General features: G+C 39.7%; 1 protein-coding gene across 1 annotated transcript in view; it reads left to right on the plus strand.

Moving 5' to 3' along the window:
• Positions 1–17,651, plus strand: part of LOC140226749 (neuronal acetylcholine receptor subunit alpha-3-like) — a 50,461-nt gene extending 32,810 nt beyond the window's left edge. The window contains exons 2-6 of the mRNA XM_072307181.1: positions 11,971–12,110; positions 14,491–14,535; positions 15,229–15,338; positions 16,069–17,059; positions 17,436–17,651. Of these exons, the coding sequence (XP_072163282.1) occupies positions 11,971–12,110; positions 14,491–14,535; positions 15,229–15,338; positions 16,069–17,059; positions 17,436–17,651 (1,502 nt within the window). The remainder of the gene's footprint in view (positions 1–11,970; positions 12,111–14,490; positions 14,536–15,228; positions 15,339–16,068; positions 17,060–17,435) is intronic.
• Positions 17,652–19,588: the final 1,937 nt, after the last annotated feature.

The raw sequence follows: 19,588 nt of genomic DNA on the forward strand, positions 1-19,588 counted from the left end.
ACGTTTAGTCAGGATACAGAAAGATAGATAGATATCTTGTTCAGTTGTTGTCGTTATTGCTTCTTTTAATGTTAGTTATTTGGAGCTTGCCTGGGCTCTGTTAAGAATTTTTTGTCGTTGCGTCCGACGTACTTCATGCATCCTCCTCAAAGCCGCGCGGCGCCGGGCCTCCATAAAAGAAATGGCGCGAAACGCCGGCGGCGAAAGTTTAAGTGGCGTACCCGATCATGTCCCTCGGGCGACGGAGCTTGCGTTACGCTCACACACGCCTCTCAACTCGTCGCCGGATTAACATAAATCGTGCAAGGCCAAGGGCATTTGCAATTTTGGTTTTGTTTTTTCGGCTCCTAATTGAAAACAAAAACATGGATCGGCTTTTTTCTATTATCGTACGAGAGTATTGCATTATCTCCAGGCTTCTCTGCCTGATGACTAAAAAGAAATGATACATAGTGGTGAAAATGTGTCTTCCCAATAATTTTTTGTTTGTTTGAATCATCTCGTGTCTGAGGGCGATAGACGGTGCGATTTTTGTCTAGTTTTGATTTTCCCTCGCTGCAGCCAAACATGATAACTGTGTCCCCAAGATTGCTTAGTCTAACAATCAGTGATAATGGACACGATTTTCGTTGTCAGAGATCATTTCTTCAAACATCCCATTTGGTGGGATATTGCTAGAGGGTTTTATTTTTTCAGCAAACAGGGAGAATAATGATTGTAACAGACAAATTCATGGAGAAACGAGCAAATATAAACTGAAATGTCTGGGAGGGACTGTGTGAGAAAACTGAATACGTTTTTGTTTTGTTTTGTTTTTTCTTTCCCCATCCTGTGTGCTAATGACAAACTGCACAATGAACGTTTATTGCTTGTTTGTTTGTTTTCACAATAGCGATCATGACACCGTGTTGGCCGTGACTGTGGATTAACATTTTTCGTGAGTTTACGTTGGGACTGTTTGTAGGGGTCTGATTTGATCCTGGTCCGTGGTAACTTCAATTTATGGAAAGAAATATGGGTTGAAGTTTGTCATTACAAACAAAACCAAACCAAGCAGAAAGAAAAAAAGAGCACATCTCTGTTACTCGGTTTTATTCCTTTTTATTTTCACAGGGTAGCTTAGGTAGAGAACTGATTTACAAAGGGACCCTACATAAGAACAACGCAAAATACAAACAAAGTTATATTCAAAGTAGAGTATGATAATGATAAGAAACTGAATACAAAATTAGGATGAGAATGAAAACAAAAATCTCAGAGTAACGGCGACAGAAACGCAGCAGGCATTATTGACCAACCACTGATATTGATCGTCCATACTGTACAATCCTTGGGACTTGTTCCATAAAATCCGATATGCTTTGCGCTTCCAAAGTTGTTTCGAAGGATGTACAGGTTCCTTACATTGTAGACGCACTGCATTATCATAGTTATTTTTCAGCGAGACGTTCAAAAACGTCATTCAAAAGTCATTCACCATGTACGAATCATCAACTAGTTGCCTAACTTTGATCGTTCTTGCAAGAAAGACAGGATAACAGCGAGAAAATAGTTGCCTCGTAGAAGTATTGACCAAGAAACCGAAAGTCTCATTTCTGTGCCGTGTGTTGGTTTCACATTTAGATTGTCTGTCACCCAAATCGATGCCGTCATCATTAGTCTTACGAAATATCCCCAAACGTTTGGTCATGCCATGTAGTTTAAGAGAAGTGGGCTGGACGGTTTTTAACGTTCGAGTAGACAGTCAGTCAATAAAGGGAACACTTGGTCGATTCCTATGTCCGTTTTTTTTTTCCTCGAGCCACCAGCTAAACGAAACAATAGCGACGACTTACACGGGCTGTCATTCGTAAAACATACGAGAGAGAGAGAGAGAGAGAGCGATGAATAGAAAGATATATATATAGAGAGAGAGATAGCTAGATGGATATGTATACAGATAGATAGATAGATAGATAGATAGATAGATAGATAGATAGATAGATAGATAGATAGATAGATAGATAGATAGATAGATAGATAGAGAGAACATAGAGAGAAATGAGAGAGAAAAGAGAGAAATGAGAGAGACAGATTTAAAAAAAGAGAAAGAAAGGGAGAAGGAGAGAAATTGAGGGAGAGATAGACAGAGAGAGAGAGAGAGATAGAAATAAAGAGAGAACGAGGGGGAGAGAGAGGAGAAAAGTGTTTGTGAGACCGTTGTGCACTAACAGGTAATCAATAATGGAAGCCACTCCGGCTAAGTGCTTGTAGAGTGATTAATGTTGGAAGACTTTTTGTCTTGGGCTTTTTAGAGACGCGGTCACACTTAACGAATTGACATAAGACCTCACTTAACACGCACACAGACAGACAGACAGACACACACACACGCACACACACACGCACAAACACAAACACTTTCTCTCTCTGTATTTTACCCCTCCTCTTTTTTTTTTTTGTCTGCCCGAAAAAGAACACTTTGCAGGAATGATATTGATAATGATATGCATACTATTATGAGGACATGGTGTTCCGTACTTGCGGAAAGAGATCAGAAAGTGAAAGGTTGTATAATTCTTTATTTTATCAGAAAGATGTTTGTTGTGTATTATTTGTATTCCAATAATGTGGCTCTCGAGATCATTGTGACAGTGATTATGAAATCAGTGCACACGATGACATTGGTACATTAGTGTTTAAAAAAAAGTCAAATAGACGACAGCAATGTTGACATCTCAAACATATTGATAATGAGTATGATTATGAAAACATAATGAAGACGAATTCTCTCTGCCTTGAAAATAAAATCACACACACATACACTTTCCTCTTTTACTCTCCCTCTATTGCAATATATGTAATAAGACATATTTATCCTAATACACTGTATATAAACTGAGGGAAGATGTAAATTGCAACGTATTCATTACGATAAGAAGAGTATGCGTATATACAAAGTAGCTCTTGAAGGGAAAGGGGAAATAAAAAAAAAAAATGTCTGTGGGCAACGAAGTAGGCCCTATGTTCCACCACCCTCAGAGAATTCGGTCTAGTGGGCTGGTGTTCTATTCGGACTTTCTAATCCTGGTCCATTCGAAATCTTAATCTCAACTCTTGATTGTGAGGTTTAACGACCAAACCGCCTCAAATTCATCGATCAACGAATCCTTGACAATGTGTGAAAGAGGCATGCGATGATGACAAGACGCAACGTTATCCCATCTTCACGTGGATAAGTGACGAAAATCACCGAAAGCAAACTGCCATAGATAATTCTACCCGATGACCCCTTACCCCTTTTAATCCTCCTCAGATCAAGTATCCGCTCGAAGAGATTAAGTAAGCTTTATCTTTTCTTTTTTTTTACGCCAAATGCTCGTGAAGCCATAAGGTGTCTTCATAAAATTCCTGCCCGGAAACATGGTGGGGCAAATCATCCCCTGTAGACTGTGCTTTCATCCTCTAGCTGCTGACTAATGCCAAAGAGAAATCGATTGATCCCTGATTGCTGGAATGTCACCTTTCAATGTATCTTGCAGGAAATTGCATTGATGACGTTAAAAGGGGCGCATCCCGCTCAGGTTGGACGACCTTTTTTGTGTGTATTTAAATGACTACTTCTTACGATGGCACGGTAACCAAGCAACAACCCTAAGAAGCTGGGAGTGTGCGTAACAGACAGAAATCGACATTATTGTTATCCCCTCTCCCTAATCGCTCACCCGCTTTGTTTTGCCATTCTCAATTACACGGCAGGGGTTGATTTATAAGCCCCAATAACACCCACTAAACTGGTATCTACCCCTCCCGGTAGCAGCGTCGTTTTGTGCCTCCACTGACATGCTTTTATGGTATTTACTCAAGCGTAGTGATGATCACACAGCGACAAAAGAGACTCACATATAATCTTTTTTCAGCTTTAAAAGGTATTCCATCGATATGTCGATTTCTATATCGATCCGTCTGAACCTATGGATACCAGAGCTGGCTCATTTCAACGGCAGTCAACGGTTTTTACAACATAAAAAAGATTAACGCTGGTCAGCGCACTCATAATGCCTAATGGTTTGTGTCTCAGGGGAGTTGTGACGATGCCATTTCTTGAAAATCGTGATTCAAAAGTGAATGACGCTCTCGGTTAGTTGTGGTCACGTTTATGTCACAACTCTGCATAGGAATCGTTAGAACCACAGGCGGGCTATTATATTCAACAAGCTGACGTCTTTTTGCGTCTCATTTTAGTGATTTAAAGGAAACAGAGTTGAGAAAGAGAGTGGCTGATATCAGCTTAGAGAGTTTAGATTATTTGTGCCACAAATGGGTCAATTTTGGGTTGATTTTGATTTATTGTCAAAAACGTTTACTCATCAAACACAGAGTTTTTCATTCCTTAAACTAAAGTGTCAGCTCCTCCAAAGAATTCGTCACCTGTCAGTCAGAAAGCAAGCATACTCAACGTAACTCAATGGAAAAAAAGATTTATAACAGGTGTAGATGGCGCACCGATTAATGAAAATATATGAAATATAATATGCATGTCTTTCTTCACCCAGATATTCTTCATTATTGATTAAACGAAGCGTCGCGACACCAACGCAAATGTACCAATCCCTCTATAAGATTACTGAAAATACCCTAACACACACAATCCATCTTTCAATTACTCTAGATGCCCTTTCTTTCTTGTAACTGCATGTTGCATCAAGCACACTATATGTTGTGGCTGTATGACGAAGTACTTATTTACTGATGAGTTAGCTTCAAGATATCAAACGTAAATGACATGTATTGTCTTTCCTAAGTTAGAACTGTTTTGCGATAGATATTCAGGTCTTAACCAGATCCTACCTAACAAAATGCATTGTATTTCGAGGTTTTTTAGTTCACGCATAAGCTTGTTGGGATATCAGGACATTAATGCCAGAGTTGTTGTGTATACGTATTCTATCCATTTGTATGAGGAGAATCATACTGTCGCTTGCAGTTTCGATTAGCATGGAAACATTAATAGCAAAGATTCGCAGAAGATAAAACTAGGGTATTCTTCGATGGTATATAATAACTTGGAACTTGCGCGTATGAATCGGCGGCTTATCACTTTACTTTAAACGGTTAAGAAGATCTAAAGATCGTAGACAGGTGCGCATCCATCCGCATTCTTGGTGCGGTGAAAGGCATGGTAATGGGGTGAGGGTGTGTTGGGAGGGGGCGGTGTATAGGGGTGTGGTGGAGGGAGTTGTTGTGGGAGTGGAAGAGAACGGCTCGTCGATATCGTCACCGCATCGTGACCGGAATAATGGATGTCTCTAGCCCTCCTACGTCTCATCAACAATATCGATACAGTGAAGCGTCAAATTCCTGAACATTTAAACCCGCTATTACCGCTCCTAATTGATTGGTGAGTGGTTTTCAAATAGCCGCGGCCGCTTGGTAACATGTCCCAATTCTGAAATGCTTTTAAAGCAACAAGTGCACACACAGTATGCGATCAATTTTCTCTCTGCGTTAATATCATTTCCATAGATAAAGTTAATAATGTAAAAATGTTCAACCATTTTTAAGCTGTTCAAAAATGGAAATATACCTTTGAAAACCTTTGAAATGGCTTCTTGTGAAATTCAGAGAGTCGAATGCAATGTAAGTGAAGGCTAAAGCTAACTCGGACAAACATAAACACAATGCAAGGAATTATTACTATTATGAGTTTTCTAATACTTAGTCTGTGAACTCATCTTGCTTAGAATGTAACCGACGAATTCAATTGTGTTTTTTTTTAAACGACAAAGATGTCGGTAGCGTAACTTGTCATAGTCATCGATATCGCATTTATTTTTCACTGAAACAAAGAAGGCCTACCACCAGCATGACTCCATGAAAGATGAATTATGTAATTGTTCTGTGAGCGTGTGCTTGTCATGGGAAGTTGATCCCTCTTTAGAAATTTACAAAACAGAGTAATCTTATATAGCTTGGTTCTTGTGATCACAATATCTTAAAGGCATAATTTACCATTTGCAAATGAAACAGAAACCCAGCATTGGTACTTTAAAATAACTCTAAATGTAAGTTAAGGATAGCAACAACCACTGTAAAAAATTGAATCCGTATAATCGATGTTAAGTATTGTTAAATTCACAAAATGTGAACAATAGTTATAATAAGAATGCTTCCAGATTATTAGTGCCTACAGTTACGGTTTATTGAGAAAAATGTTGACATCTTATATTTTGGGCTTTATTGTGACAATTTTGTATAGTAGGATGTTTTGTGATACAACAGACCTACACATATGCATAAAATGCGATATCTTGAACATTTGTTAAATCACTGTTCCCAAAGGTAAACTGGACCTTTAACGGAAGAGATGTCACGGCTATTTTAGGAAGACATCAACTTCGAGTTCCCGCATTTGGACGCCATGTTGAATGATGTTACTATCATGTAAACCGTGGTAATTTTCCTAACACTCGTTCAGTTTTGTCTACTAATTGTACATGTTGTCGCTAGATTCCGCTACTTGATTTTGCTCCTGGGTAAATTTCACACTAAGTTATATCTCCGTCCAAGGTTTGTTTGCGTGAGGTTCTATCATTATCGCCAAAACATCGCCCTTACTCAGCGCTTAACACAGCGACCTCCAGGCTCTTTGTATTCACTTTTTCGCTTCTTATTAATTCCAAGACAAATACAGAGTTCGTTCGGATAGTTTGTATTTGCAAAGAAGTCCATGTAATGTTTCTCATTTGCCTTTAGCATACCACGAAACGCTGAACTCAGGCCGGTGAGCTCTTTCAGGAAGACAGGACCAACCACTCGCCCATGTCAACATGCTGTTCCAGTCTCATTTGCCAAGAAAACTAATTTTCCCTTTCCTTTGCCAATAAAAAGAAATAAAAAAAGAAGTACCGTCACTCTGATTCCATGCACCTTGTGAACCACTGATTAAACGGTCAGTGGTGATTGTGCAAATAATGTATCTTAATTGTTCGCTGGTTCCCAAATCTTCTCAAGTCTTCACTTTTTGTTTGGCTTCTAACTCGCATTATTCGAACATCTTCTAGTAGGGCGCGTCTGAATACGAGAAGCCGTGTTTATCCTCAGCGGCCGCTCCCCCACGGAGAGAAAGCCGATTGTCTGGGTTGAGTAGCATGTTTCTTTGTGTGGTTGTGTAATTGTGTGCGTATGTGTGCATGTGTGTATGTGTGTGTTTGTGTTGTGTGTGTGTGTGTGTGTGTTGTGTGTGTGTGTGATGTGTGTGTCTGTGTCTGTGTTGCAGTGCAGAGTCATGTACGTATGCAGCAAAAGTTTTGTCTTATGACCATATCTGAACATTTTCGCGCAAAGTTTTAATCTAAGTTGCTCAACGTGTATGTTCGTGGTTTTTCGAAATTGGGAAAAGGCGTTGAAGATGGAAACACACCACATTTAGAAATTTCCATAGATCGTTATGCTAGAGACATGTATCGAGTGTAAAAATGTTAATGGTCTTCTTGTTTCATTTCCAACATAACAAAATTCTTTCAGATACAAATTCTTGCGTATGTGTTGAGATGTTTAACCCGGAACCCAATATCACATCATCTATACTTTGATGAGGATGTATCGATAGTGATGACCAAGAATGTGAATATGATCGACATGAGAGAAGTTGCACCTTTGCCAAACTTCCCCTCCCCCGCAAAAAGCAACAAGGATCTGCCTGATAGTGTTGTCTTTTCTATAGACTGATGCAAAAGTTAACAGGGACAACAAGTGACGAGAATTTCATGATCACATGCTTCCAGGTTTCTAAAGCTGCATAGACACCGTCTCTATACGTAGCCGAGGATGAGAAACATCTAAATTATCCGAAAATTGTCACAAAACAGAGGAAATGTTGAAACAATATGATTACCACATCGGTTTTCATAGCGTGAGAACGATGGTTCATATCTGGACATGCCACACCCCCACTATAACGTTTTGCAAAGGAGGCTGATCCAACTGTCAATCAAATTGCACACTGTAAGAGCCAAATATTTTGTCACGATGATGTCGTCTTTTAATACCAACATCTCACGACGTGTACCCGCCCCTGAATTCCAATATTTAGCTGACAAATGAGGGCGCAATTTGGTAACTTGTGACAATGCATTCTTCATTACTTACCTCTAGATGATTTGATACAACCATGGGCGCTATTTAGCAAGAACTAGCTGGAATGACTTTTTTTTTTTGCGACACATGTGAACAAGATAAGGCCATTTCTTTTTCTTCTAGCCCGAAGTAACTGAAATTCGGGAGACATTATGATAGCCAATTCAAGTAGTGGTCTTTAAGGTTTGCTTTCAGATTGGTATTAGCAGTCTTTTTAAGTTGACCCTGTGCAATCGAGCGATTCTATTCAGAATTTGGATTTGAAAAAAAATAAAAGAGAGAAGGAGTTAGAGAAGTAGGTTTTCCTCCCGCTGCGATGTTGGTTGCTATTGATAACAGAGCGTTGATTATTCTCAAGAAGCCATTTTCGAGAATGCCGAACTATTGAAAATACTGGTTCAGGATTTTTCTCTTTTTTGTCCAGAAATCAGCGGTTCTTTTGCAGAAACCTTCGAAAGGTATTATCGGGGGTTGTTTTCGTCTATACAAGCGTCTGTGGATTTCTGACATCACTGCCTTCGAGCATTTTTATTTTCGTTGTTTGCTGTGCGTAGATATCTTTCTTGTAAATTTTATACCTCTCACCCTACCTGTCTACCTCTTTGTATTTACAATCATTTGTGCATGTTTTACATAATATAGACATATATCTATTTTAGAGGGAGAGAGCGATACATACACCACTATACATGGTGACAGGGACAGAAAGAATAGAATGCACGTTTTTATGCCCATGCTGAATATTGCTGTATCATATCATGAGAAAGGACACGTGTTTATGACATTGTTGAGGAAGAGCGTGTGTGTGTGTGTGCGTGTGTGTGTGTGTGTGTGTGTGTGTGTGTGTGTACAAGAGTGAAAAAAAGAGAGAAAAGTGGCGCCACAGTGGGGAAATAGTGTATCGTGTAAACGATCATCTCGTTGGTCTATCGCCGGAACGTGAGATGGGTAAAAATGAGTCTCGTTCAAATATCCGCCCTGACTCGGTTCGTATCGCTCTGTCTGGGTTCCACACTCTGCTTTGCACTTTATGATGGCGGGCCAAAACGATGACGGTAGACAGAGCAATAAGATATGCCTCTTTGTAACTTTTTTTTTTTTCGCCTAGGAAGGAGAAGGGAAAAGAGGCGAAATGGGGGAGGGAGTAACGATCGAGATCATGGGGTTACCATGCGGTTCATGTGCGTTGTAATGTGCCGTGTGGCGTCACCAAAATAGTCCCAGAAGAAATTTCAAGAGTCTAATTGTGGAAAATATGTTATGTATAAACATGCGAAGAAGACATTTTGTAGTGTACACCCACATACACTCACATGTATTGACACACAAAACTGGAGAGCTTGTAAGAAGCACTGGCTCAATGCAGACGATATTACCTGAAGTTATTGCTTAGAAGATGCACTTGTCAGAACTGTTTACAGTCGTCGGCGCGACAATCGCTGGAGCGGTATATTGCGAAATGAGTTTCCATGAACCGTAGTATTCTCGATGTAACTCCAACAAACACCTCTATTAAAGGCGCCTTCATAAAACGAAATTGGCAAAGCACGCTCTGCAACTGCCGAATACATATTGACCATTGTCTTTAAGGTCTATAGTTATCTGATCTCATTTGCATGTCTTTTAAAACTTATTCCTCTGAAACCCATCGACGGTGACAACTGTGATCTAATATGGATATTAGACATTATTTCTATTTTCTCACACGCGCGCGCGCGCACACACACACACACACATTATCTCTCCCTCTCTTTTCTCCCTCTATTGTTTTCTCTTTCCGTCCCAGCAGGATGGTATGCAAAGAATTTAATTACACCTGGCCAGCTGGCAACACGGTCGCTATAGCTTCTCTGCTCCACGTGTTTTCCGCATCATTGCAACATCCCTTCCACGCGTTACAGCAGGTGTTGCAGAAATTAATATGTCTCGCCTGATGAACTTTTTTTCGGGCTTTCTCTCCTTCTTTCTCTCTCTTTCTCTTTCTCTCCACATTATGAGACATGGTCTGAAAAAAAAATAATCTGAGAGCGCCCCCGCACAATAATGTGCATAGACTCTCGGCTGTCCCAAAATGCATCAACGTAGACTAACCCGTCGCCTACCTGGCTCGCTCATATCTGATGACAAAATCAGTCAGTCAGTAGCCAAACAAGCAAGAAAATAGATGAAATGATGACAAAAAAGATAACTGAATATATACATAGATACATATAGGTTTACATAGATAGATAGATAGATAGATAGATAGATAGATAGATAGATAGATAGATTGATAGATTGATAGATACATCGATCGTTTGTATGAATGTATGTATGACAAAGTTAACAAATTAAAATATCTCGATGATTTTGCTACCCTTGTTGATCATGTTCCGTTGATCGTAAAGTAGGAGAAAAAACCTTCACATTGTAAGACGACAATTCATGAACTACGGTGCGTTACTGCTTATCCTTTTAACTGCTCAGTAACCTCGCTGGAAAAAAAAAAGAACTAGTCCGCGCTAATTATCTGCCAGTTCATTATACAAAAAGAGTATACGCATGATTTGGTTTCTAGGTCTTGTCAAAACTTACATGCTCAGGTATTTTCAAGAATGGCAAACTCTTCAGATTGAGATCCCGTGTAATATTCAGCTCTTCCTGTCTAAATGAGTCGTAAGTTCATAAACGTCAATGTAAGGTGGATTATAAAACTGACGTTCCCGATCTTATAAGGATCATTGATTCGTTTTTATCCCTCCTCCGAGAGATCTGAAGGGCTCGATATTTCCCAAGAGTGCCTTAATATCCGACAATTAATCTGGGAACAGTACAAGCGCCCTCCTACCCGGAGCACGCAATGACCCCCAACGAGGGGCTATCAATCCTTACCAATTGCTTCCCGCCTTTTATCACGAGAGATCTCAGGGCGTATCTCCAAAGGAGATCATTTTTTTTTTCTGCCTATATAGTCACTAATGACAAGGCTTACTCGAACTTTTCTCACTGTCTCATTCAATGTATCTATTAGCCTATTTGTCTGTCTATACACCTGTTTTAGTTATCACCAAACTTTTTAGCTATTAGTCATCCATCTCTCTGTCTAATCAATTTCACTCCTGCTTGCCTGTATGTCGATCTGTCTGTGTGTCTGTTTGTAAGTTCGTCCATCTATCTTTCTGTCTGTATCTACTGGTCATGCTGTCTCTTCGTCATTCTTCCATTCAATTTGCAGAAACGTTTTTGATGACATTCGCGCAGTAACTGTATGGTAAAATGATCATTGTTTCTCTAGCTTTGATCATTCACCTATATCATATGTAACAAATTGTCATTTTGGTTTCGCTCCCCCCCCCCCCGTGTGTGTGTGTATGTGTGTGTGTGTGTCTGTGTCTGTGTGTCTGTTTGTCTGTCTGTCTGTCTGTCTGTCTGCCTGTCTATTTTGGTTTCACAAGACCCAGTTCTGCTTGATTGTAGAAAAGGACAACTTTTGAGAAAGTATGTTATAAGTACTCACGGTTTCTCATGAAGATGACAACTGAGCTTATAATCGTGAATGTGTGTATGTAAAGTGTGATTTGCAACTGATTGACAAATTGCTCTACATAGACGTAAATAAGCACTGAATTGATCAATGTTTTAGTAGTAGCAGGTTCGAATCCTGCTCGAGTATTTACGCCCATGATTGTCATGGCTACTACTAAAACACTGATCAATTCAGTGCTTATTTACGTCGGTGTAGGGCAATTTGTCAACCAGTTTCAATGAAAACATCTCGACGGAAGAATTTCATGAATTTGAATAAAATGTGATTTGTCGCTAATAATCGTGTTTTATTTTCTCTCTCTCTCTCTCTCTCTCGTCACTTTAAAGGGAGTCTTGCTTCTGAGGCAGCTGAGCGACTCTACGCCGACTTGACGAGAGACTATCAGAACATCATTCGACCCGTCAAGAACGAGACGGACCCAGTCGTAGTCTACTTTGGTCTCTCCATCTCACAACTCATAGCAATAGTGAGTATTGACTTGTTTCGTTTTACGATCAATCGTAACACAGTCGCAAAAGGGTAGAACGAAAGATTGTATTTTTTTCTTTTCAAGTTGCATAAAAGATGTAAAAAACAGCAAAAGGAAATTTCATGTTGCATGTTTGAGTGTATTGGTTTGTTTCGCATAAATTGTATTTGAATTTTAGTTCAAGTAATCATCACTCCTTTGGTCAAGTCTTTTAAGACATAGCATGTGCGCTCATTGCTCGTTGGCTGTTGTGTATGTATGTATGTTTATTTGTTTGTTTGTTTGCTTGTTTGTTCGGGGGTTCGATTGATTAAGAAGTCATCATAATCCTGAGATAATGCTAGTGCAAATAAATTATTTCCCTTTTCCTCAAACTACAGGTACTTTTTCAATATTTTCAATATCCTCTTCAAATGTCTCTTAATGTTCATGTTCTCAATTGTCTACATAATTTTGTTAAATTAAGGCTTGCTCATTAACATCCATCAGTCTGTCATCCACACATTGTTGCATGTTGACTGTGGTAAGTCTTGATTACAAGTCAGATGATTTTATTACAACATTTTACCCATAGATATCAAAATTATTAGCTAATATTACTCTTAGGTAAATCATTTGCTAGGATACATTGTACACCTCGAGTTGTATCTGATATGACAAGCAATTAGGCTTCTGTAAGTAAAGATAGATAATGAGGATGAGGATGTCGTGGGAGGACGGAATAGAATTGCTCAAAGACTCTGGGGAAGACTCGCCCAAATTGACTAATTGAAACACAAACCTCTCTGCCTGGGGCTAACAACACATTCAACCGAAGCCACTTCCGAGGGAAATCAATTAGGGCAAAAAGAAATAATCGAACATCTTCTTTCGAGTTGACTTGGCACGCTTATCGAACCCAGCGCCCGATATCCGCCGAACATGAGACAAAGCGAGGAAATGTTTTCCCTAGCTGACCTTGGGATGACCAGATAATGTCTTTTATTGTGTTTGTCCAGCGGGAGGAGACAATCAGAAATGCGTGTCCGAGTGTCATTCTGTCCCTTTTAACGCCTTTTGATCACTGCCCTGCCCCCGGGAGGTCTATTTACGGTGGCTATCGATCTCTGGCGTTAAAAACAAAAACCTGCCACGGAAACAGTCGTGTTCAGTCCAGAGTTTACGATATCGTGTCTGGAATTTTGAAAAATGTATCGTCGATTGTACGGTACACCATCCCGATGACATCACCTACACGTGGCAAAAGTCCTTCCGTAGGATGTAAATACAACTATATAATCCGTTCAGCATAATGATCACAATGACGCAATGTAGATATTAAAATCAAAATAACTTTGGTTCAAACTGCATCATAATGACACAGATAATTTTGAAATATCTCTTAAATCTCTTAGATATAACAAAGTTTAGTCGGATTGAAGCACGCATGTACATAATTATTTTGTTACCAACTTAAAACTACATGTCCTTATAATCTTTCATCGCTTGAATCTTGTAAGATTTTTTCTGAAGGCTTACTTCTACTAGACTTGTAACTCTTTCTGATTCTCTCTTTTGTGTATCCTTTTTTTCTAACACCGTTTTATTGAAGGAAGTTGTTGCATTACTTTCTCAACTTCATTCTTATTAAACTGTCTAATATATAGTTGGGTTTTTTGTAATCATTATTATAGTGGTTTTATAACTATATCAATACAGCAGCCGCAGCAACAACAACAGTAGCAGCAGCAGTAGTAGTAGTAGTAGTAATAGTAGTAGTAGTAGTAGTAGTAGTAGTAGTAGTAGTAATAGTAGTAGTAGTAGTAGTAGTAGTAGTAGTAGTAGTAGTAGTAGTAGTAGTAGTAGTAGTAGTAGTAGTAGTAGTAGTATAGTTGTTAACTTGTTGTTGTGGTGGTAGTAATAGGGAGCTTTAGATTTTAGACGCGCGGACGTTCAAAGGGAAAAAAAAAATGGTCTGAGCGTGCGCAGTAGCGCACGTCAAGTTAATACACACGCTCAGACCATGTTTTTTTTTTTCCCTTTGAACGTCCGCGCGTCTAAAATCTAAAGCTCCCTAATATAGTAGCAGTAGTAGAAGTAGTTTTAACAGTATCATTATTATCATCATAATAATCATCAGCATCATTATCATTATCATTCATATCCACCATTATTATTATCATTCTTGAATTCAACTGTAAGCACTGCCTTGAATTACAGCGTGACAAGACAAAAACCAAAGCGACTATACTGTAGAAGGAAGAAACCATATTTTATGTTCCACCGACTCCTCGATTCTATTAGCATTTTATCTAATTTGTTTGTTTTTCCTTCTCCTTCTCTCACTCTCTCTCTCTCTCTCTCTCTCTCTTTCTCTCTCTTTCTTTATCTCTGCCAGGATGAAAGGGATCAGGTCATGACTACAAGTGTCTGGGTCAAGCACGTAAGTACAAACAAAATGAAAATAAAAGAAGAGAAAAATGCACACGTTCGGTTGGCCACGCGTAGCTCTCAGTGGGATTGTAATCGTGGACACCTTGCCGTTGAACATTGAGTAGTATAGTAGTATAAATCTACCGATCTACCGAATATAATACGTTGATGATAATTATGGTACTCTGTTGCCGTCTAAATTGCGAATTGGTCCTCAGGGCTAACTGCAACACGCAGGGGGAAGTGCTAGTTGAGTACCTTGTGAATATTGCTGCATAGCAGCAGCATTAACTAGTGCTGCACTGTATTAATTGTGTGACTGTGTGCCATGCCGTACGACAAATTTGTAATGCTTAAAAATCATTTGCACCATCCCCTCCGACCAATCATATCTCGAGGATGTGCTCTTCGTCCAATCAAATAATATATTGATTTAAGAAACTTTTTATGTTTACCTGCGATGGCGTGCAATAACGTACTTTTGATAATCGCAAATTAGATCTTCAAGTGTAATATATCTGTGAATGTACGATTCGTCTTAGCTGATAACCAATTTTGAGTTCGAGTCAAAACACCTCTGTGACGGGTGTGGCAGTTTCACGTAGGAAGGATAAATGGTAGTCTTCATTGTTCAGACCTTTCTACTTTTTTTTTCTTCCATTTCTTGACGAACTTTTTTTTTTCTCTTGATTTATTCTGCTAGGAATGGAAGGACCATGACCTCATGTGGGACCCTGCCGACTACGATGGGATCAAGGAAATCCACATACCATCCGTCGAAATATGGCTCCCAGATATTTTGCTGTACAACAAGTAAGCTGACACAGCGAGATATTGAAATTTGTATACATCCAATTATTATCTTCCCCATAGGCAATACAATGTAGCATAACGTGCAGAAAATGAAAAGTTTCAAGCCGTATGGACAGCCCGCTGCAGAGGTAGGAATGACGTCATAATGATTGGCCTTTACGTTAGGTTCTCTTCGGTTGATTTACCCAACCAAATAGAAAAAAACAACGACATTTTTTAAGTCTTTAAGCATGATTGTTTTCTTTCCTATTTGCTGTGTAGGTCAGTATTACGTATCTTTTCAGGTGAAACCAATACGATATGTCCACACTTACGTTACAATTGCCTCTTTACCCCTGATGTCTAAAATGCCGTTCATTTTCATTCCATAATTTTCTAATGGTCGCCGTTCAATGTGTCATGTTTATGTCAAATGGAGGAAATAATATATGAAGAGGAAACAAAAGAAAAATGTTCGTGTCTGTCGTACGATAGAAGGTTATGCCAAACATTCATTTGATTCTCGAATAAATGTGGCAATTATAAGTTTATATGCTTCATGGTAGTTTTATGATAACATAGCGTTATATGTGGAAAGCAAGTATTGATATTGTTCTAGTGCATTATTATATTTCACGGGATGAAAATGAAATGCCTTAAAAAATGGTTTCATTCGTACACTTCTCCCTAAGTGATCATTTATTCTTGTTCTTTCCATACGATATCTTTTATTTTTTCTTCCTTCGCAAAGTGCCAACGGCAATTATGACGTGCAATTCAAGGTCAACGCCATCGTCAAATACACCGGGGATGTGATGTGGCTACCTCCAGCCATTTACAAGAGTTCGTGCAAGATCGACATCGAGTACTTCCCGTTTGACGAGCAGAGCTGCCTGATGAAGTTTGGTCCGTGGACGCACGACACCATGAAAATCGACATGAAGGCACAGTCTGAAATCGTCGACCAGGAAGATTATTGGCCGAATGGGGAGTGGGAGATCGTGGAGTCACCGGCGAAGAAGAACGAGATCAAGTACCCGTGTTGCGCGGAGATCTACGCAGATGTGACTTTTTATTTTGTGCTGCATAGAAAACCTCTGTTTTACATCGTAACATTAGTAGTGCCTTGTCTCCTTATCTCTTTCCTCACTATACTCGTCTTCTTCCTTCCGTCGGACGCGCAGGAAAAGATCACGCTTTCCATATCTATCCTCCTCGCGCTCATCGTGTTCCTTCTCCTCATCCCCAACATCATCCCACCGACGTCGACCACGCTGCCGCTGATCGGTCGCTACATGCTCTTCACCATGGTGCTGGTGACGCTCTCGATCACCATCACCGTGATCGTCATCAACTTACACTTCCGCAACGCACGAACTCACGAGATGTCGCCTCTGATGAGATACCTCTTCCTTAACCTCCTGCCCAAGGTGCTGTGTATGCCGAGGCCGGGGAAGCCGTTTGAGCATGAAAAGTACAAATCGGCCAGGAAAATGAAGAAAAAGTTCGCCTCAGCTGGTCTGTGCGGGCGCTTCCTCGGCACGTCAGGCGACAGCAAATTTTTGCGCTCCGGAGCGCAGTACGTGATCGATACGATCACACCGTCATTGCTGGAGGAAATCGAGAGCAGAAACCGAGGTTTGAACTTATCGGACACTTCCTTACCTAAGGAGTGCCTGGAGATGCTGGATTGTGTGGAGGTCATAGCCAGGCACATGCAAAGAGAAGATGACGAAAACCAGGTAGGTTGCTAAGCAGTTGATATGATCATGGGTGGCATTAGCCTCATACGTGCAGAAGACCGAACGCGCGTTACAGCTTTTAAGTCAGGCACCTACGAGCTAATCAAATCATCAGCTTCTTTGGACTTCAATTAGTCAATTTTTATACGGAATATTGAAATCGCCAATGCATCGGCAGTGTAGTAAAATGGTAGATACTTCAAACTAGAGTTCACAAGCATGCTGTTGGTATTTGGTCTGAATGATTTTGCTGATTATCTTTGACCAAAATATATTACTTTCAATGCCAATAGATACTTGTCTAACCATTAGAGATGAGGTGATACATGACTACAAATATAAAAATATATAAATTTGCTGCTCTTTCTGTTAACAGATCAGTGAAGATTGGCGTTTCGTTGCCTTGGTGATCGACCGAGTCTTCCTCTGGGTGTTTTCTGTCATGTGTCTGAGCGGCACGCTGGGGATCGTGCTTCGCGCCCCCATGCTCTGGGAGACAGCCAGCAGCCACAACACCACCAACTACACCGAGCCTCTTGTCTTAGAGAGACAGACATACTACGACTTTAACCCTACCACACCCTCTCATTGAGAGAGAGAGAGAGAGAGAGATAGAGTGTGAGAGAGATAGTGAATGTGTGTGTGTGTGTGTGTGTGTGAGAGAGGAGAGAAGAGATGAAAATAATAGTATAAGAATATGACAAGCAAACAAGAACAAGAACGCATGCTGCGGTGAGCTCCATGGCTCGCCGCGTACTTCTACTTCCGCGTTGTATACTCTATCACGTGTGTGCATGTATGTAGTGTGCGTGTTTGTGTGAATGTGTGTGCGTTTCATCCCATATATTCATCTACGCGCATTCATTTTGGCGATGATGCATTTGTTGTGTATTTTTATATGAAATGAGTTTGCAAAGTTAAAGAAAACAGCTGCTACAACAGATGATCGTTGGGTTTGATATCTTCATTACGTCACAGATTAAATATGAAAGAAAAAACTGACTTGCTGTATTCTATCGTCTTCGTATAGGCAATGAATATAGAAAGTTGACCATACGAGAGAGTTGACGATTAACAAACTTAGTCTCACCACAGGTTTACAGCATAATGTGATTTTTTTTTTTACGATACAACAATCTCATTAACACTAAGCCGACAACCTGGCAGTCATTTATGGACCTATACGTAGCAAAACACGACGCATTTTAGCTCTTCTTCCTTTCCCTTTCAAACGTGTAGTCACATCAACACATAACTGACTTCATTGGAGGCAAACGCTCCTGATTTATTTTACAAGCATTTTTCTGACTTGTTGCTCTACCACTAAAGAGATCACAGGTAAATAAACATGCTATTGGGCAAGATAACATTTCCACACACAAGCTGTTCAGAAATTGAGCATTCATGTGCGTTTTGGGTGGAGGGTTTTTGTTTATTTGTTAGTTTGTGTCTGTTTTTTTTTTTTTTTTTAATGAGAGATCCGTGCAGCAGATGAGGAAGGAAAAACTTCCACGTTTTCGTACTTTTTTCATCGTTCTGTTTTCAAATAACTGGACTGGCAAGATGAGTGATTTAAATAATCATAGCTGATGCTGCCAAAGTTCAACAGAGTTAGACCTCCCTTGAAGGAGACCACCGGATGATTTTCAGACTTTTACATTTTAACAACTATTAATACGTTACACTGAGTACAGAGTTTCAGAATTTATAGTGATTGGGTTGAGGAATAAGAATGTTTTCAAAAGTTACAACAAATTGCAATGAACAAGGATGATGACATGGCAGCTTTACCATAAAAATGCATGAGTGAGGGTTCAAGGAAGCAGAACAAAAGAAGAAAGCATGCGTAAATTTCACACATGTGAACTTGTTAAGCAAGTGGTATCGTATTGACTGCTACATTTCTGGAATACTTGAGTCTCCTATGTCATCAACACTGTTCAGTGTAATTTGTTAAGATTTTTTTTTACCGTATTGTTTCTCTGCTCAAGGACCACAAAGAATTCCACAAATCTATACATGGAGTTGTCTATTTATGTACTACATGATATGAAATTATGAAAATCGGTTGGAATGCCCCTTTAAATTGAAACCAGAATCCGGTGACTCTGTCCAGTACTCCGGACATTTTCCGGATCTGGTTACAAGCTGCAGTACCGGGTTCTTTGTACAGCATGAATCTCATGGGTGGCTGGCATTTCAAGCAGCTGTGTAAGGAAGCTGTGTAAAAGATTGTATGACGTGTGTTCGCACGAACAGAAATTGTGCAGAGAATAATTCGAGGGTGTACCCATATTTATTGCAGATGAGTGTTTTACCGACACATTGTTGGAAATCGTGCAATTTTACGACGTTTTTCGTCGTATGGATCCTAAGCAGCGTACAATAAGCAAAGCAATAAAGCAACAAACAGTCATGACCGTCTTTAGCTATTAGCATTACGTGAGTTCAGAACCAACGATAACTCTGTAAATTCACAAATTCCATAAATCTACAAAAAACGTAATCTATTTTTCATATATCTCTGAT

Source organism: Diadema setosum, chromosome 4 (assembly GCF_964275005.1).
Source record: "Diadema setosum chromosome 4, eeDiaSeto1, whole genome shotgun sequence".
Lineage (NCBI taxonomy): Eukaryota > Metazoa > Echinodermata > Echinoidea > Diadematoida > Diadematidae > Diadema > Diadema setosum.